The sequence below is a fragment of the Poecilia formosa genome, unplaced genomic scaffold, assembly GCF_000485575.1.
Source record: "Poecilia formosa unplaced genomic scaffold, Poecilia_formosa-5.1.2 Scaffold109, whole genome shotgun sequence".
Taxonomy (NCBI): domain Eukaryota; kingdom Metazoa; phylum Chordata; class Actinopteri; order Cyprinodontiformes; family Poeciliidae; genus Poecilia; species Poecilia formosa.
In genome coordinates, this window is record NW_006800048.1 from 281,077 (window position 1) to 302,670 (window position 21,594).

Genomic DNA, 21,594 nt, shown 5'->3' on the forward strand with positions numbered 1-21,594 from the left:
TAGTGAGCTGTTGGAGGGAAAACAATGTACAATTTCCCTTTAATCCACTCTTATACATCTGCGCTTCTCATGACATGATTTTAATACCTCACTGATGCTGACATTAACTGTACACACAACGAGCTCCACAGTGAGGAACGCTGCTGTGAGGACATTGTGGTAATGCTTCTATATGGTGCATTTTCTGATGGTGTGCTACAAGGATTAGTGTTGGGACCATTCTATTTTATCTTATTTATTAGTGAGTTATCAGATTGTTGCCCATCAAATGTAACCTGACTGATGTATGGAGACAAAAAACCTTGACAAGTAAGCCTCACTGGAATGAACATTCTAATTTTAATAAATATGACTGTACATTTCCACCAACATCTATTCCTTTTCATGCCAATGTACAGATAACTCAGACGTTTAACTTGTTCCAGTTGCTCTCCAGGAGATATTGCTCTGACCCTTCTGTCCTCTTCTATCAGGATTTATGGCTTTTTTTTTTTCTTTTTTTTTTACAATGTGTGTGCTACTGTGTGAGGAAGCATGACCTTTCTTAACTTTGTGTCCAGAATATCTAACGGTGATCCCCCCTGGTCCCATGAAGAAATGTGACAGTCATGAAAATGACAGTATCCTAGACTTTTACCGTTTTCAAAGCTTTACTGGAACAATCTGTCATGATTACCTGAACACTCTGTCCAAAGGGGTTTGGTTAAATAAGATGCGGTGAGTCATTTTAGAAGGTGGAGCGATAAAATCTTCACATTTTCACGGTGAAGCGATTCATAATAAAACCTGTGCTCACTTTTTCCAAGCTTGCAGTAAGTAATCACTAATTAACTCCATGCATCTTAAATATGTCTTTCTTGCAGAAGTAAGCTTTTGTCATCCAAGCCCATTTTACTAAATGTCCAGATCAATTGTGCTGATGTGGGGATGGGTCCTGTAACATGGTGGAAACCTGCCGGAAAAATGGCCCAGACGTTCCCCCCGGTGTGCATAAAGACATTGGTTTTCACCGGTGTGTACTTAAAGTGATTACCTGCTGCAGTCCATGTATGGGTTTTAAAGCCACGGCAGCAGGGATCAACTAATGATCTCTCCTCCAGTCAAATCAATAGGCCAAAGTGTCAGAGAGGGAAGGAGGACGCGAGAGAACACAGAGGAGAAATCATAAAGGAGAAGGGAGATTGTGTGGGGCTATTAGTGTATCCTCTCACCTTGCAGTTCAGTGTTCGAAGGGGCAAAGCCTGGTCAGCAGACAGACAGACAGAGAGAGAGGAGTCAGGCGCTGGTCTGTGGGGATGAATGCAGCCAGGTGGCACTGTAGGTCTAAGAGCTCATCAGTCTGTGGATGAGGGAGGAAGAACATCACTGCTTCAGTAGTATAAGATCCTGTGTAATGGGTGCACTTACACAGGATCTTGGAACCAGTTATCTTCTATTTCCCAAATTTCAACAATTAAGATGACATTTTTTCACATTTTGTCAACCACAAACGTGAATGTCTTTCAGTGGGTGTTCATTTAAAGGGGCAGTATGATGTAAAATTGACTTTTTTGAGTTTGACATCATCTTATAATATGGTTCCCTCATCAAAAGCAAACCTGGAGTGTCAACTTAATTCTTTCATGCATGTTTGAGAAATCCTTTAATCTCCGTGGCAACCATTCAGATGTGCAAAACACCTGGGTGGACCGGGCGCCGTCTTTGAGACGAAGCTTCTCCTCCGAGATGCAGTTTTCAAGTCTCCGAACCTCCGCCCTCAGAGCAGCCCTCCCCCACTCAGCTCCTTCAGACTAGCCAGCAGCAATTAGCAAACACCTGTTGGAACTGTGTATCTGCTGAGCTCATAGTAGAAGCTCCTTCTCAGTGAATTGCTGATAAAAACGTTGTTAAAGGGTTAATAGTGGAGCAATGCTGTGATGAAAGAGCCTGTTTTTTTTTTTTTAAAGACAGAGGCCCAACTTCAAGGGGTTTAATTACAAAGTCGAAATTATTTTAAGTCATATTTGATATATTTATATAGACAGCTTTTTTTTATAGCAACTGAAGTTAACATGGATACTTGACTGTGCTACAAAATGGCACTTTGTGCTTGGAGAATACATTATACTGCCCTTTTAAAAGCCAACACAAACTAGGGTACAGTTGTAAAGTCAATGGAAGACATTCATTAACTGGTTTTAATTTTTATTACAAATCAAAATCTGAACAGTGAGCCATGTATTTGCATTTAGCCCCTTATACCACAGACTGAAAACTGAAAAACACCACAGTCTATACCAACTGGAGTTTAGCTCTGCCTTGTTTTACATCCAGCAGTTTTGTGACATTGTCAGAAAGAGAACATTAGTATAAACAGCATGAAATAATAAAACACCTATGATCTGATTGTCCACTTCATCATTACAAATGTTGGTTTGCGATAAAGTTCAAAGGGTGCGGAATATTTTTAAGGTTAGGACATAAAAAGTAAAACCTACTGTATCTCTGATTATTAGATAGTTTATTGATTTTTTTTTTAACTAGTTTTCTCTGAGGCACAATCCCAATGAAATTCTGTGTTCCAACACTGTAATTAATGATCGCCATAATCGAATTGACTTTAATGTGTTTCAGCTGTTAACTGTAATTCTGTTAAGCTCTAACATTTCGGCTTACTTATTACATTACTGCTACTTGGCACAACTTCTGCTCCGTGTTTTTTTTAGCAGGTCGCTAACTGGAATAAGGCGGCCGGTGGTGTTTATCTGCCTCAGGACGAGGTGGCTCATAAGTGGTGAGACCATCAGGTCGCAGCGACACGGTCATGTTACCGGGGAAATCTCCTGCCAAACACAGCCTTCTGTGCAGAAACACTGAATAACCCCCTTTGTGAGAGGACCAGTTTTCTGTGGACTATTTATCATAATTGGTAATATTTATTCCCATGTGAACTCATTTTAAAATTGTGCTGATTATTCCCAATAGCTTCATAATATTCATGTTTTTCCTCTCTGTTTTTTCCACAAACAAAAAAGAAAAAAAACTGCATAAAAGGTTCTTGTGTATTTTCATTTCTTTTTTTTTTTTATCAGGATTGTTGAGGTCATAAAAAGCTAAATAACAGCATTTTTCTGATTTTTCAGCCAATATAAGAGTTCTGGGGTCGGGTAGAAAACAATAATTGCTTTCACAGCGCTCAGGTTTTTGAGGTTAGTTTTGCTCTGGTGCTTTTAGATAAGGAACAGCTTTGAATGAAAAAAAAAAAAAAACTAAAACAACCCCACAATAATCACGAGAGTCAACTTTTATGAAGTTTATGAACAGCTGGTACAACATTCCATGCACATTAAATAAATCAGTCCTCTATTAAGTCATTATACCAATAAGAAAAGTTAGAAAAGAACATTTTCCCATAACAAACAGCTGCAAATGTACATCTGGATGACTGATGGATGCGAAAACCTCTAGATCGGATCTGCCGTTCTCACCGCTGAGGCTGTGAGCAGCTGGTAAAAGTCAGCGGTGGTAAAACTACCTACTCGGTGGCTTGATTTGAACCGCAGTGCTGCTTCCTGTTCAGCCCAGGTTTTTATGAACTCAGGAGCCTGTCCCCACAGATCTCCGTGCCGTTTGGATTGTTCGACCTTTGCGCGCCTTGCTTCGTTTCCCCCGGTTACACAGTCACGGTGGCATCAAGTGCAACGAGGATAAGGAGCATCGGTTTTGCGGGTTGGCTGCTTTGGCTCATTATGCCGACAACTGCAGAACACAAAGTGCTCCGGTTTCTCTAATTATTTTCACCTTTCCGAGCATCACCGCCGGCCCGGCTGTGGCTTTCCAATAGCCGCTTAACACGTGTGTGCATGTGTGCAAAAGTGAACGGGTTTAACAATGCTTCATCTGCACTTCGGCGTCTTGTGTCAAGTGTTCCTGGCTGGGAATTTTTATGAAGCTCCCAGCTTCCAATTAAAGCTGTCCTTTGCCAAGAGCCAGGCCGTCATGAAAGAATACGAGGCGATTATTTGTACTGTATTGTCCTGAAGAGGACATTGTGTGAACACAAGCGAATGCTACATTCTTGGGTGTGTAAGTGACAAAACAAAAAAAATACAACCTTTTGTATGACGGCACAAACTGCTGCTTTACTCCAGGTTGGAGCCATGACATTTTCAGTGCAATAATGAGACACCTAAACTTAGCAACGAGGGACGTACTGACCAAATTATTTTTTTTGTCCCTCTTACATATCTGAATTATTTAAGAGGAGGCATTCGCCCTTTGTTTCTTATTTTAGTTCAGTACCATGCAGCTAAATTTGTCAGCAGCTTCTTGAAGTGGCCCTGTTACAGCCGCTGGATAAATGAGTTATAAGTGCATTTAATTTTCCTTTGGGGTTAGTTATTTAATATTTGAAATGTAACTGAATTGAACACGCTTAAATATTTGATGCTTTAACTTGTAGTGAATTAATGCAATCAATAACCTGCGGTATATGTTAGCGTTACGATTGTTTTCCATTTCATTTTCTTACGTTGGAGAGAAAGTCATCTCGGTTTTTCTTTAGATATTTTATTTCAACAGGAGTTCCCGCAGGACAGCCATGTTTCCTAACATAATCTGACTCAACATCCAGTTGGATCTAAAATTCATTTAATTTAATTTCATTTTGTTGTTGTCTGATAGGAAATGAGACAGGTATCTCGAAAGATAACTCAATGTGAAATGAGTACAGATAAATACTGTATATTTTTCCTGTCATCATTAAATAGTAAAAGTTATTTACTTTACACCTTTATAACATTGCAACAATCCAACCCTTTTGATTTCAAGTTCATTAAAATTATTAAACCCTTATTAGAATTCAAGTTGGCTGTATAAATGTTCTGTGTGACTCCAGAACATTTATGTTGCACCCAGTCAGAATAAACATGTTAATGAAGATATTATTTTAAACATAAATCTGCCAGAGGTATTCATAATTTTGGATTCAGTCGTATTGCTTCACTCTTCAAAAATTCTGCCTTTTGCTCCTCTTGTTAATGCACTAGGATGTTTGCTCTCTGTTTTGAGCAAGGCTGGAACTTCAGTTCATTCATTTTGATGAATGAGATGAAAAAATTGTAACTGAAGTATTTACATTTCCAGTCAAATTAAGTGACTGTAAAGAGCGACGCAGAGAGAAGCTGAAGATTTCTAAATATGGAACTAAGTGACAAAAGTTCCATTCTATAAAACAGAGACATTTCACTTTTCCCCCAATATATCTGCATGACTTACAGTACGGACTGTAGAGCTCCTGGCTTAATGATTATTAGAGATGTTGTTGCATGTAACTCCAGTTGGACCTGTATGGTTGGATGAACCACACAAGTTGTCAAGTTACCATACGTGTCATTCGCTGCACTTCATGAAGCAAACAGAAAAATATTGTAGTAAATTTTTGTGTCTAATACTTGGCTACTTCTTCCAGAACTGATTCTCACATTAGTAGAGGAACTGCGGACTTTAGTAACGTCTCTGATAATTAGCAATTAATTATCAACAGATTCCCAACCACAGTTTTAACTTTTCGTTGGCACAGCATAAGTGAGAAATTTAGCCTTGTCGTAGCGACTCTGAATTAATGATATCACTTCTTTTTTCACTTACAATGATGCAATAAATGTAACTTCTGTCTTCTGTTTTCTATGTTTACCCAAGACTCTGGGTAAATAGCAGAGTCTTGAGTGTTTACGTCAAAGTCTTTTTCTTTGTCGTAGACCATGCATCTAAGATACATTGATCATCAGAGCCCTCATATCTATGACAAATGACTAATTACTCCACGTTTTATTCTTTTTTTTCACATACGGTATACGTGACGTTTGTTTTCCGTCCATGGTTTTCTCCTCCTCTTTGTTTTGCTTGAGCGAATCCTTATACTCAGCTATACATTTCACTGCTGCACTGATTGCTGTTCAGACTTTCCTCCGCCATGTTCATTCATCATGTGCATGTCTTGCCCCCACCCCCGTCAAATTAAGAACTCTCTCATTGGAATCACGCCAGGGTAAATATTGTTGTCTGCTGTTAGTGATTAAGCACAATTGTTCCTAAGCTATTAGATTTGGGAAAATGACTCCGTTTCATAATGGAAACATAAGCAAAGGCCACAGGAAGTTCTGAAAAGCCTTCCCTTTAATGGCGAGCAGGTGATCTGGTAATGGGTCTTGACTTTGGGCTGATGCGTGTGTCATAGCCTGAGTGAATCGTCCGACCGAGCGTTGTAATTCCACTTCTCATGCAGCCGAGCGGCTCCTCCGCTGCCCTTGGTGCCGAGTGCCAGAACATTCCCCGTTGACTTTGATTCCTGAGGAGCAGCAAAGGAGCAATTGTGGATGTCCTCAGCAGGGAGGGTCGGGAGGGACAGAATACAGATCAGGGAGGCTCTCCTCGGCGTTCGTCCTTGAAAATGGCTGAAGCTACTTGTGTCAAAAAAGTTTAGTCTGTAGGAATAGTAGACTTGATTCTGGATGGCAGGTCTTTTAAGCTCCTCTTATAACTCATAATGTCCTTTTTGTGGTTGTCAGTTGCTGGCTGCTATTTGGCAGGTGTACTTGAATACAGTCAGAATGTGTTTGTCTTTGTATCGGTCAGCTCATTAACAGGGTTATGAGACAGAGACGGATGAAAAACAACCCAGAACGTCTGTATTCCTCAGATACCCAAGAGAGTAATTTGTTGCCAGTTCCCAGTCTTTGTCGTTGGGAAAACTTTGACCTGTCAGGATCAATTTGAGCTAATTCTGATTTGATTTGAAGAACTAAAATGACTACATGAAAACGACATTCTTTTTTTTTTTTTTGTCTAGTTTTTCTGCTGTAAGTAGTCATTAATAATTTATAGAGGTGACATCATGTCGCTGTGGTACAATGGAAAAGAAAGTCATTTCAGAAGTATGCATCTGAAATTAGCCTTGTTAGCACAGGTAGCATTGAAAAGAAAATGTTCTTCATCTATATTTCAATGGAATGAAAAAAAATCACTTTTTATAAAGAATTAATCTGGCTCTAGTGGCTAAGTCTTTACAGCAGCAACACCAAGAAGAGTTTTTGCTTGCATGTTATTTGTGTGTTGTTGTTTCAGTATGGTGTGTTTAGTGGTCAGAAAAAGAAAAAAAAAAACTGAATTGTTTAGCTTCCGACCCGTTTCTCTGTGTGTCTTTGCTTTTCTTGAGAATCAAAATTATTTTCTGATAAACAATCTGCCTCTTTTTAGAAATATGTTCCAGTTTCGAGGGACAAGGGTGTTCAGAAAATGGATGGATGGATGGATGGATGTTCCAGTTTCCTGTGTGCTTCGGATTGCCAGCGTTCCCTTGATTAGCACTCGTTTTAACCTTTTTTACGCCAGCGTCCTTGAAACGGTCTTATAGGAAATGTTCATTGTGCAGTCACACAGTGTTGCTGTCCTTGTCTGAAGTTATCTGTTGGCTGGATGCTTTATCTTAGCAATTTGTGAAGCAAGATATTATTATGTTTATCACACAGCGTCTTTGAAGGAAGCGGAGTCTGAAGTTGCTTCAGTATGATCACATATTTGTCAGATATTGTGCTATCAGGCCTCCCTGACTGTATGGAATTGAATATTGATGGAGTTTTAAAAGTTTGAAAGTCATACTTTTGAAGAAACTTATGTAAATGCCTCCCGCTTCTGTTTATTTTGCAGGCGTCTACCAGCTCTCTCCAACTGTGAACATGCCACAAGACAACACGGTGATGATTGAGGACGACAGGCCGCCCCTGCTTCCTGCCCACCTGTCTGACCTGTCGTCCTCCAGTTCCCACGACGACATGGGCTTTGTGGGAGAAAACCCGGTTGCCTGGATACATGAGGTGCCCAGTAAAAATGAATGGTAGGTTGCAAGTTGTTCTTTAGAACTGGTTAAATTTTTCATGTATCGTTGAACTCTAGGTAACCCTTGGTGGAGAGAAGCAGGATGCTGGTTGTTTTAAAATTTTGAACTAAAAAAAATAGTTGCTGTGAAGTATTGCCTATTCATATCTCTGAACCTTATTATATTTTGCCAAATGTTAAACAAAGTATGGTGGTAGGGGGCGCTGTGGTGGCGCAGGTTCGATTCCTATCCTGGTGACCTTTGCTGCATGTCTTCCTCCTTCTCTCATTACCTTCTTTCCTGTCAATTCACTATCAAATAAAGGCCACTAGAGCCAATAAAAAATAAAATAAATTATGGTAGACCATGATGCTAAGGACAACCCAATTAAACAAGATAACCATTTCACTACATGAGTGGTGTCCAAACTTTTTGCCCTGATTGTTAAAACTGGCAAATTTAAATTACTGGCCAGTCATAAAACTCATTCAATAAAAAAATAAATAAATAAATAAAGGGAACATTTCACTTTAATTTTGTGTGTGGCTCCAAATCCAGGCCTCCATTGGACAATAAATTTGATTTCCATTGATGATTTTTGTGTGATTTTGTTGTCAGCACATTCAACTTTGTACAGAACAAAGTATTCAATGAGAATATTTCATTCATTCANATATATATCGATATTTTCTTTCCTAGAAAAAAATCAGTATTCATCTGCAAGTATCGTAACATCAAACTGTCACCTTGCTCACTCACTGCTTGCTTTACCAGGAGAGTGATTAGGTCATCAGGCTTAGAGTGATTCCTTCAAATGTTAAGTGTCAAGGTTGAAAAGGTATCAGACTATTCAGAGCAGGGTACTTGGTGCACTTTATTTACTTTAAAAATGCATGTAAGCTACACTTTGTACTGTTTCAATTAAAAGAAACATGTTTAACATTTTTTCTCACCACTTCTTTGATTCATTTTGTCCAGCTGTCGACTTTAAGTCTGTGTCCATGTCCAACCAGAGCGAGGTATTATGTAGTTGGTGCTTTTAATCAGTTTTCAGTTAAATTAATTCAATACTATAACAACTCTATAACAGTAACAAAGTGTCACCAAAATCACTCTGTCCCTCTAAAATCTTTGAGAAAATCGCAAAGGTGTATTGAATTGTATCGTTTGTTGAATATCGCAATATATATCGTATCATGAGCAGAATATCATGCATCATATTGTATCGTGAGATTATTGTATCACTAGAGCCCTAATATATATATATTTTTTTCTTGTTTTTTCTACTTGCTCAACAAAAAACAAACTTTTTAATGACACATAAAAAGGACTTTTGACTTGCTAAGAGGAAAAATGTCAACATATTTTTTGCGTTATCAATTGTTGGCCAAAACTTACTATTCCAGACCTGTGATCAGGGTCCGAACAGAATGACTCTATGGGCCACACATGGCCCCAGGGCCACACTTTGGACACCCCTGCATGATGCACCCCTGTACGATGTTGCACATGCAATATAAAGTTGAAAACTGTAGTACTGTGTATACTATGGCATTACCTTTTATACTGAGTAGTTAATAAATAGAGTGCATGTGAGTTGTTAGCCAGTAGAGATGATCTGTCACATAAAATCTAAACTAAATAATTTTAAGTTAGTCGTTGTAACATGTCAAAATGTGAACGATGTCGCACTGGACGACAAGGCTCAGTGTAATTTATGGTCCGAATTGGAGCAGGTCAGCCAAACGACTCCATAGCAACCAAAGGAGAGAGATACAGGATTGTGATTTTATGTTGCATGAAGGTTATATCTGAGCACAAATGTCTACGCGGCTTTTAGTATAAACTTGTGTAACAGTGTCTTGGTGTGTGTGCTGTGTTAAATAATTGATTAGCAGTAGAAGTCAAACTGTGAGTAAAAAGACTCTCTGGGGCTCAAAGTTCCTCCACCTCCTCAACTCCAACCACCCATGGGATTTTAGTGCCCGACTCGGCGTGCAGACCACTGGCCCGGCTGCAGCACCTCGTAATAAAATGAAGCCAAGGCTCATCAACCTTGTCAGAACACGAAGTCTCTGTTGGGAATGGACCGCTTAAGCTGAGGAACCCTTTTTGCACCAGGCTTGTTTAAAAAGAAAAAAAAAAAAAGGCAGACATTTTAGCAGTTCAGCAGCGCTAAGGTAGCACAGGCATTCACCTTAATGCTTTAATATATTTTTTGTTGTTTTTTTTAAAGCTGTGTACCTGTTTTTTTTTTTTTTTTGTGTGACAATCTTAGACTTTACACCAGAGATAGACTTGCTGAGTCAAATTTTTTTTTCCACAATTCAAAGTTTTCCTCTCCCTAAAGTCTCCCCCATCTCTCCCTCTGTTCCTCTCTTCCTCTGACTCATTTATTATGGATGAGTGGATTTGCTCAGCATGCCTGCTGTTCATGATGTCAGAGGTTTGTCATAGCGGATTAGGTCTACAGCATATGTCTGAAATGCACTCAGACTTCCTCACGCCCCGGCTACACACACACACACACTCAGACCTGTGCTGCCCACACACAACCACGGTGTGTTGACGCGCACAGGACTGGAGTTTTACCACATAACGGAGCCTGGGGTTATTCTGAATAATTCATGTTTGGAAGTCACAGACACACATCAGGCACACATTGGCTTTTACTCACCAGCTAACAGCTGGCTACAAACAGTAAGAGTGCATCGTCTTTCTGACTTACTTATACCGTTTCTCATTTTCCTTCCAACATCCCATTGAAAAAAAAAAACAAAAAAAAAACATCCAGGGGGGAGAGAAAGGGGGGCTGTGGGTCACTCAGACTCCAGTGTACTGGAACTGTTGCTTTTTAATTAAGCTCTTGCTATAGTTGAAGTCAAGGGTCTGTGTAGATTGAATATGTATTGTGCAGAGCTGGGAGAGTCTCACCTTTGCCCTCTATTATTATCCAGCCTTCTGTCCTCACGGGACAACCTAGTCAAGGCCACAGCTATGAACATGCTGTGCATACGCAAGAGTGGCTGGACGGCTTGTTAAATCAACGTGTTTTTAGACTCTCCCTCTTGTCCTCCTTACTGTCCCTACAATTGGACAAATTAGTGTTTTCCATTTCCTACCTCTAATTCCTTTTGTTCCACCAGATTCCAGATACAATGCCTTGGAAAACGTCTACACACCCAACGAGGTTCAGACAACCACAAACCTAAACGTGTTTAATTGGGATTTCATGGTAGACCAGCTCTGAGCAGTCTCTGATTGTAAAGGCGAGGAAGAATGATGCATGATTTCAGAGTCTATTACAAATAAAAAAAAAACTAGAAAAGTGTGGTGTACATTTGTATTCATTCACCTTTATCTATAAAAATTATACAGTTCCGGTACAGTAGAGTCCTGTAAATACTTAAGAACCTCTATAAAAACATTAACGCTGCCTATTTTAATAGTTAAAACATCAAATATACCTTAACGTTGTGTTTTGATCTCTGCTTTACTTTAATTGTCTCTTCTCCAGACTTCTCTTTGGTTCATCCTCATCATCAGTTCTTAGCCTATGACACAACCTCTGTGACGGGACGGTCCTTGTGAAGAGACTTACAGAAAACAAACTATATTTTCTCAGTTGTCCTTCACTAATCCCATGTAGCCTATCCCATAAAGCGCTGCTGAATGAGTCGGTTTTATAGGAAACGAATAAAGTTAGAATGCAAATTTTTATCAGTCCTTTTCGTGTAATAAATGTTAGGAGCCGTGTGTTTCTCTTCAAACTAGCTTTAAAAGTCAAAGAGTCTCGATGCTTTAGCCTAAAAGTTGGTTGCAGAGGAGTTTGTGAAGCTGACAGAGAGCAGGATGGTGATGGAATCCAGCATGTGCTGTCTCCTGGGTTTCAGTGGATAAATAAAGGCTTTAAATTATTACTTTGCATATCAGCACTAAAGGTTGCTCAACACCGGGTCCCGACCCTCCACATTAATTTCCTCGGCTGCGTCTCCCTCCTGCTCCTCATCCTCCTCATCCTCCTCCAGGAGCTTTAATGGAAACCCAAACAGGAAGAACCATGTCGAAGTGATATTAAGCAAGACACATACAACACACCGGTAGATATAGTGTCCAAGTAATGGGAATAAACAATGAGATAGAAGGATTTGCTAATTGGAGCTGGACGACATTTCATATTTATGGCAGATTTAGTCGAGTAAAGCAGGAAGAAAAGAGGAATGCTTCTTCTCTCCACCTGGTTTTTGTCTCAGGAGTTGATGGAGTGCAGTTGTGCTTTCATAAGGGCGTGTGTGTTTTCCCCCTGCGCTCAGACCCGTGCTGTCTAAATATCCTAAATCCTAAACCATGATCTAGGAAAAACATTTGAGTCGAGGGTACTCAGAGGGTCAGTACCGTCAGGTGTGCAGCGAACTGCAGTAGATCTACGGCCTGAAGTGTTATTTTTGGCGTCTCGGCTCCATCGCACGTTCACGTTTAAACGTTTTCCTTTCACAAAAGTGGCTGCATTATATGTGATCTTTACTGAAACGCTACCTATTTGTCTTTAAGGTATAATAAAAAAGTGACTTTTCAGCTTTTCTGTGACAGTATATGTGTGAGTGTGTGCTTAGGAGAAGTTTTAGAGACAAAAGGAGCGCTGCAGCATCTTGGCTTTGATTGAGGGAGGAATGAAAGCGTTCTCTCTTCACAGAAATTCAAACTCTCTCTTTCGTCTGTGAGCTCACGGTGATCTTTGTTCTTTTCTTAAGCTGATCCCAGTTTTGATGCTGAACAAATCAAACTTTGTGCCTGCAGCAGAGTTCTGATAAATCATTAACTTTTAAAGACTGTATTATACTCCAGAACTCAAGGACTTATATTTGTGTTTTTAGTTATTATTTTTGTGCCACACATAGTTTTGGAGGTGTAAAAGGTCATCATAATTTTAATATAACCCTCTTAAAATAGGTTTTCCCGACTGTGTAGAGTTATTGTTTTAACTGTTTCTCTTATTTTTATGTATTAAATTGTATGAATGCTTGTATTTTGTTTATTTTTACAGGACTATGAATGGAAATTAGCATTTTGCTAAACTTGGTATATTTACAACACTGTTCCTTCACTAAAACACACTGTTCTATTTAAAAACAAAAAGAGACATATTCAGAGTGAAAGGACAAAAATGTTAGTTTGTAACACAAATTAACATTTTTAATTGCTCAAGCTGCAGTTTTCATCACTTTCGAATTTTTCCCCTTTTGCCATTTTAAAACTACAGACTTCAGTGTAGTCTCAAGATTTTGGTTGATATGTTATTACAAAGTAGTAACTTTGTAATAAGTTACAAAGTTACTTATTACAAAGTTACTTCAAATAATTATGAAGTGGAATAAACAGAATACATGTTTTTTATGACTAAAACCTGATTAGTGTGGCATGGATTTGAAATTTTCTCTCCAAATCAATGCTTTGTTGAATATTTAGGAGCAGTCACAGTCATCTAGAGGTTTTCACCCGCAAAAAGAAATATTTCACCATTATGCTTTCTAAAGGAACATTTTGTATGTGGAGTATCCATTCTTGTCATTTTCACATCTTACTAGAGATTCTTGACTGGATAATGAGAAACCTCTAACACTGCAGGGATTTTTGCTGTAGTCTGTAGTGCAAATAACAAGACAAGGCTAACTTACAAATATAATTTCAGCAAGGCATTGGAGGTTGTAAATGCATCATTATAGAAGAAATCTGCCAGTGGAACTATAACTTTTAACTAAATATTCCATGAATTACTGACTTAAAAAAAAAAGCTCCCATGTCTTGTTGAAATGTCAGTTGAAAGTTACTTTTGTCTTACTTCAAGTGTGCTAAGATATTTTCACAAAAAAAGAGACCAGAAATACACTGTAAGATTTTGACAGGCTTTCACTGTGCAGGCAGTGAAAGCCTGTCTTGTTTCATTATTTGTGTGTACTGACTTATATCGATTGGCAAATATATATATAAGCAAATATATATATTGGCAAATATATAACAAGCGGGAGCTCTGCAGCAGCGGTTAGTGCGGTCTGGACCTTCCTCCTGGACGCGGCTGACGCGGGTGTCAGCTCCTATTAAGTTAAGAGAGCGGCGAATCGGACAACCGGAGAGACGGTGTGAGAGAGAGGAGAGTGAACTAGACTGTGTCCTCCTCGGTCTCTGTGAGATGTCACAGGTGGAGACATCATTTCGCAGGCAGCCCTGACACAGGCTGTCAACCAGCCAGAATGGAAAAGGATTCCAGTCAAACATACAGGCAGACATTTATTTATTTTTTTTTTCTCACACCCACAAACACACAGACGCGCGCAGTCTCGCGAGTGTTTAGATACACATTGGCTGGTAAACAATTTCACAAATTAACATATAAAGTGGAAAAAAGGTCCACACAGACCCGAGCAAACAAACTTTGCAGGCAGACTGCCTACTTGGGTTGACTCCCTAATAGTCTCTATAATCAGCAGGGTAACTAAGATCCCCCAGTGCTCCATTAAGCTCATGCTTTTCTCATCAAGTTATCAACATAATGACATAGAAATGCAAAAAGGCCCGTAATGCGCGCACGCACACACACACACACACACACACACACACACACACACACACACACGCACACACACACACACACACACACACACACAGACAATTTGACTAATCTGAAAAGTTCATGTAGGTTGGGCGTGACTATATTTGTCAGGTAACACACATCCATTTTTTTTTTATTCCAGAAATGCCACAAGTGCCCTGTAGCTGTGTGCATACTGAGTACGTTTCACTGGGACGCCACTGCTAAAAACATGTCATGAATGTTCTCATTCCTTCAGTCCCCCTCCTTGTGTTTATCTCCAGCTCACTGCACAATGCTCGGGGTGTGGCAGCGACATGTGGCACACTGTGCCTCTTTGATTGTGCTGCAGCTGAATCTCAATATTTGTGATAATGCAACCTGTTTCGCTAAGGATTTTAGTGGCAAGTGATTTCTGGCAACGCTGGTTTCTCTTCAGGAACTGCAGCATAAGAAGAAGTGAAATTAGATTTGCAGCATTTCTGACATTCAAAACAAGAGAAAAGAGATATGATTAGTAGGGAGTATCTAGTGTTAGTTAATAGTTGTTTTTTTACAGCTGTTAGCAAAGCTAGCATTACAAAAACAGTTGATTTGGTGTGTGTACTCTGCAAATCTTTGACAGAGGTTGGAATCTTAATAGGATAGAGGAACTTTGCTGTACTCAGTCTATCCTTTCTGTTGTCAACTTAAGTCTTCTTCTTGCTTGGATGACATGCAGACATCTCTAATCCCCATTTAATGTCGTTTGTGCTCCTTCATACGTTCAGGGTAGCAAAGAGGTTTGGGTTTCTGCTTATGCTCGTCTCCAGGAGTCATTGGAGGGGGTCTTTAGTCCTTTTCGGGCCACAAAAGTTGTTTCCATTACAAATGTGTACAAAACTTTGTCAATATTCCCTCTAATGTTGAAAAAAACACAATTTCACAATTATGGCAATTCTGTTAAATAAGAAGAGTAATTAAAATCATACATGAATGAGTTTGTTTACACAGTAAGTCATTAAAAAAAACATCATCCTCCTACCACTTCCTGTCACCATCTTTTTTTTGTGATTTGCTCCAGTGTTTTTTTTTGAGTTTGGCGTTTTTCCATTCAGCAAATTTATTTTCAAAATGTCAAATTGCACAATTGTATAATCCATGGAAACACCAAACAAAACAAATGCATGCATTTAAGCACCCACAGAAATCTAAGGATGATTTAGAAAGACTCATTAACATAATATATATGTTTTGAGCCAGAGTACCAGGAGAAAATCCACTTATCCACCCAGAAAAACTAAAAACACATCTACAAAGTATTCATAGAAAAGTCATCTTCCTTTAGTAATGACTTGTACATGAAAGAATGTTGTCGTCAGCAAAACTTGGTAAGGTTGTGGTATGTAGCATTCGCTGCTAAGAACAACTATTATTTTTCACCATTATTTGTCACCGGTCGGTCCGACTTCAGCGCTAGTCAGTTTGAAAACGGTCTGAAATAGGTCACCGTTTCCTGAAGGTGAATGAAAAGTGTTTTTTCTGGTTGTCCTCTGGTGCACGTCTGTAGCAACTTCACATGTAATGCCTTATGCACTGAGGGCAGCCCAGCGATCAGCAGCTCAGCCATCCAGTCAGCTGAATCAGAGCACTCAAACCTCTGGAGAACATTTCTCTGGTTTCTCTTCTATCCTGGTATTGACGCATGTAAATATTTTTTAGGACTTTTACTTTTTATTCACAATAAGATGGGTTTTCTATGCATGTTTTTTTAAAAATCAAGTTGTTATTTCGCACATAAGCTAATTATAGATAAAGTGACTATGGGTGATTGTCAGCGCAGAGAGCTTTTAGCAAGCGCCACTTTGCGACAAGGCCAGTGTGCAGTTTGACACATTTTTGTTTCCTGCGAGGAAGGCAGAGATGGGAACGCTAATGCAAAATGCAAGTTGAAGTTGTGGTTTTGCCTATGAGCAATACTCAGCTCTGGTTAATTTTAGATGATGGGAGAAATTTAAATGGAGAGGAAACCATCTGCTCAGAATTGGCAAAAAAATGCTTTTAAAATCTGCTTATGGAAGGAGAAATTGGGAAAATGTATGATCTATCTAGATTTGGAAGACTATTAAAAATGGGATAGAGGCGTGTGGGTAATCAACCATCCAAAGACACTGTCAGTACTTGAATGATCTATCTGATTCATGTGAGAATTAGCTATATGGTCAAGGTTCTGTTGTTTTTTTTTTTGTAGTTTTTTTTCTCCAATAGATTTTTTTTTTTACTTTCAGGCTATAATGGGACGCATGTTTCAGGGTTGTGGCAAACATATTCCAAGTCTACTTAAGTATTTAATCTATTTACAAAAAGGCACCTCTATAGGGAAATATATAGTCTGCAGTTAATTGCTGTACTGCATCTGCAAATGTTTGACTGCTTAAGGGTCAGAGACATGTTCTAAAAATAAACCAAGTAGAGTGTAGAATGTGTTGGAGTCAAGCGCTTTACTTACAGTATGTAGAAAATATTACTTTTACAATTTACCGTACTATTTGAAAAGGGGTATTATGTATTTTCCAGTCTTATAGAGCCATTTGATAGCACAACCAAATAACTATGTTACCTTCAGTTGTTATTAAAAAAAAACTGTACAGATCAAAAACATCCATCCATCCATCCATTTTCTGAACACCCTTGTCCCTCAGTGGGGTCGGGAGGGGTGCTGGTGCCTATCTCCAGCTAACGTTCCGGGCGAGAGGCGGGGTACACCCTGGACAGGTCGCCAGTCTGTCGCAGGAGATCAAAAACATGTTAAAGAAATTTGATTTTGTATCATACCCATATCTGGCAACTTGAAATTTACCTCTGTCTCTTTAAGAACCTTTTACCTCTTTGGACACGCCCCCTTCAGCTGGCTCTCCATTGATGCTGTTTCCAACTGCTCTGAGGAATGTTGTAGTTTGCATGATGAGTTCTACCAGGTGTTTGCTAATTGTTGCTGCCGCTAGTCTGGTGGAACCATGGACTGAAGCTCCATGTTGAGCTTTTGGGTAAATTGCTGACGTATTGTATGATATGAGCAGTTGTTTAGTCACTCCTGAATGGTTGCCAGGGGAGATTCAAGGATTCCTGAAACACGCACGAAAGAGTGGAAGCAACACTCCAGGTATGTGTTTGATGAGGGAAAGAGATCATTAAGATATCAAGCTAAAAAAAAAAGTCGATTTTTGCATAATTCCTCCCACCCACAAAGATTTATGCATCTTCTGATCAAAGCTGTTTAACGGAATTGGCACCACAATGCCAAAAACAATCAGTGGGAGCCGAGACAGCTGGTGGTTCTGATAATACAATTGCCTTTTTTCTCATCAGGTTGTTGTAGGCTCTCACGCTGTGCATTTAGTCATTCCTCTGTGTGTTTCATATTCAATCAAAAGCGGTGCTAAAACAGTTGCCAGCTTAAATTTGATTCCCCACTAAGCGAATTGACACCACTGCAGAGCTGTCTCGCTGAACTTCACTCCTACTGCCCACATATTTCTCACCAGTTTCACCCAGACACGCTGGATGCTGACCATTTGTCTGCATAATTACTCCCCCAAATGGTCGCACATTCATCAAGTCTCTGTAGATGAGCAACAGTGCGTCTGCGGGCCTCTTATTTTGTCCTCGTCCTTTGCGCGTGTTCAATTGTTCCGGTAAAACAACAGGAGTAAGAGTGAATTAATCCTAAATGCGGGGTGAAAATGTGTCCCTTTCTAGCCGGCGCTGTCTCAGTCATGCTCTGACAAATGACATTTGTGGAAGTAGGAAAATAGAGGGCAAGCTGATTTTGTGAGCCCCCGGAATGATGACAGGAGAAAAAAGCAAAAGATGATGAATAAATGAATAATACATCTGTGCTGTCATCCCCCTCTCCCCGCTCCGCCTCACTCTCTTCCTGTGTCATCTGGAGTTGGCCCTGCGAGGCAGCCTGATCTTAGTTAAAATTGTCAGGTATGGTGGATGGCGAAGTGACAAGTTGACACCAGTCCCTCTGTTACACACAAGGCAGGTATTTTGTTAAATAGGGTTGACATCCTTAAAAAGAATGATTTAAATGCAAACAAGTGCCATCAGTTCTGAAGTGGAAAAAGCTCAGAACAAAGGCTGCTCTAAGGGGATTTGCTTCAAAAACACATTTGTAATCATTTACACCTTCACAAGACATTTTAGACTTACCGTATTTTACAAACTATAAGTAGCATTTCTTTTTCATTTTTGCTGGCCCTGTGACTCAATCATATTGTGGCTTATATCTTTTTTCCCTTCTTCATGACGCATTTTTTGAGTGATGCATTACATGTTAATTTGTATTGATTGACGTAACCGTCTGCAACTGCGAGGAAAAGCCGATCACGGGCTTGAAAGCTGCAAGACCAGAACAGGAGGAACAAGTCCTCAGATAGATGATTGAAGAATGTATGATGTCTATGCTGTCGGGTCTTCTTGGTATTGCTGCTTCATGCAACGCAACAACCTCTCTATCACCCTGTGTTTATACTTCATGCGTCTCCGCTCCGCTGTGCACTTCGCTAGCAGAGCGGAGTTGTTCCTGACCACCCTGACTTGGAGAACAGACATTCACCTGTAACAGAGATAGCAAAGACAGTTAAAAGAGTATGGGTGAAAGTACAAGGACGGGATATTAGGTTCACTATACGTGAACATATAGGAAGTTCGAGGAAATGCACACCACAAAGCCAGTGTTGTAATAATTAAAGGTCCTATTCTACGTATGGTTTAAAGCCATACGTACATGCTTGACCAGTAATATTTGGTCAAATGTCTGGCAAAAACCTGACTATTTTTCATCCCTGAGCATGGTCGCAAAAGTAGTTATTGTAACTGTGGCTCAGACGGAAAGAGTAGTCATCTCACCGTCCGAAAGCTGTAGGTTTAATTCCAGCTTCCTCATGTTGATATGCCCCCAGGCAAGGCTTCTTAACCATAAGTTGCCATTGGGCGAATGTAGCTCAAATGTAAAATACATTAAGTGATTGGTAAAGAAGGACTGTACAAATTAAATCCATTCAGCCATAATTCTTGCTGAATTTTTCTTGGCAAATTCATAAAGTCCATTTAAATATATTTTTTTTTTCTGGCACACCCTTGGTTCTATAAAAGTAGATCCTATCCTCCATAGAATTGAGGTTATAGGAACATTCCAGACTCCTAATGATAGCCTGCTTATATACTGTATTATATTCCAAAACCAGCTTTGATATGTTTGGCAACATTTTCCTGTTGGGCTCGCCAACTGTGTTTTATGACTTATGTCTAAGTTCCAACCATCTGACTTCAACTGTCACCTTCAGATGAAAGGAAATTGGTGGAGATGTTTAAAAAAAAAATAAAAATAAAAATCCAGGAATCGCTGAGGCTGGAGCTGATTAGGATCCAAAAGGCGCTGAAACAGTTATGTTGGAAATCAGCATAGGTTGAGAGGGTGCTGACCTAAACAGAAACACCTTTCCCCAAAACCGGCACCTTGTAAATTTTGCAACTTCCCACATGGACCGACTCATGCCTCCTTTTCAGAAGCCTGTGGAATAAAGACGAACTGCAGTTGGATGGTTGAAACTTCGTCACAACTGATGTCTCTAACAGGATAATGATCCCACGACACACATCATAACACATCATAAGTTGGCAAACATTAAGCTGTAGAATTACCCCGAACTCAACCCTGTGGATAAAACTTTGGCCTGTGCCAGGAAACTAACAGATTTAAATGAGCTTTTCATATTCTGATAATGAGTAGTGGTACAATATCCAGTTGGAATTTAAACCCACTTCAAAATAAGTACGGTTTTTCTGCAAAGTGGCCACAATAGTGGGGGTTTTATGTGTATATTTAGGAAAATATGTGTAATATTGACCCTGTTTTCAATTTAAAGCATTTGGGAAATTCAAACATTACACCCAAGTTTTCTTTGCCAGAATAATTGAAAGTATATGGTTTATAATTATACCTCCCTCATGTCCTACTAGCTGAAATGTGTAATTGACTGAATGAATGTATGTAAACCTCTGGCAGGTTCTGCATATTATCTCTGATAGAATTGAAATCACAGCGATAGTCATCTAATGCATATACACCATTCGTTATCAATTATTTTGTCTCTGAGTGAATGGCAGCATCATTTCTTTATGCAGAAAGTACAGTTCTCCTTCCCTCACTACCTCCCTTTTTTAAACTCCCTTCTGATTTTATTTTAATTAATATCCAGACGGAGATATTGAAGGTCTTAAAGGGAGTTCTCTGAAGCGGGTTGGGTTCTGTCACGCTCCAGACATACACGTTTAGAGGGTGGGTTGGGGTGGATGGATGGGAATTGAGTGGCCCTGACCCTGGAGCTCTCTCACCTCACTGGGGTAGCACACGGCCTCCTCTTCTCTAATTATTCCAAACCTAGGCAGAGGTGGAGGTGTCCTTCATTAAAAAGAGTCATTAAAATGAAAGATTAAACAGTGTGTATACGTATATATGCAAGTGTGAGCATCGAATGTCGATATTCATTATCTGATGGTGACTGGGCTGAGGTTTGTGGATGTGTAAATATTAATAGGTCAGTTTTATTCCTCGGTCGTATCGCAGGAGAGGCCCCAGTCACGGCTGCGAAACGTGATGTACATGATGAACATTTAAAGATGTTTATCCTGCAATCAAGTAAACTGCGTTAACATCATGTTTAATCTGCCTCTCTGTTTCTTCCCTTTTTGTCCCGATGGGCCACAGCTCTCTGAGTCCGGACGCAGAACCCGATGTTTCCTTCCAGAGGGAGGGCTTCGCCCGCCAGAGTATGTCAGAGAAGCGCATCAAGCAGTACGAGAGCCCGGCTCATCTGGACATCATCAAGAACCGCAAGTCCAAAAGCATGGATCTTGGTAAGTTTTAAGGCGCCGCCCAACAACGCTTACAGCTTTACTTGACTGATGCAACACATTTTACCTTTACATTCTCAGTGGGCTTTAATAGTTTTACTTCTAATAGAATAAAACAGTAATGTAAAGTATTGTCCCGCATTAGATTCTCACTTATATGAAAAACCAAAAATATGATGTTCAGTGAGGGCAAAATTACAACACAAGATAAAACAATACTGTATAGTTATAAAAAAAAAGCATACAGTTA

General features: G+C 39.6%; 1 protein-coding gene across 2 annotated transcripts in view; it reads left to right on the forward strand.

Moving 5' to 3' along the window:
• LOC103143381 (partitioning defective 3 homolog) overlaps window positions 1-21,594 on the forward strand; it is a 299,858-nt gene that overhangs the window by 222,725 nt on the left and 55,539 nt on the right. For both annotated transcript variants that reach the window (XM_016675207.1, XM_007559893.2), the window contains 2 exons: window positions 7,687-7,873; window positions 21,199-21,347. In XM_016675207.1, the coding sequence (XP_016530693.1) occupies window positions 7,687-7,873; window positions 21,199-21,347 (336 nt within the window). The remainder of the gene's footprint in view (window positions 1-7,686; window positions 7,874-21,198; window positions 21,348-21,594) is intronic.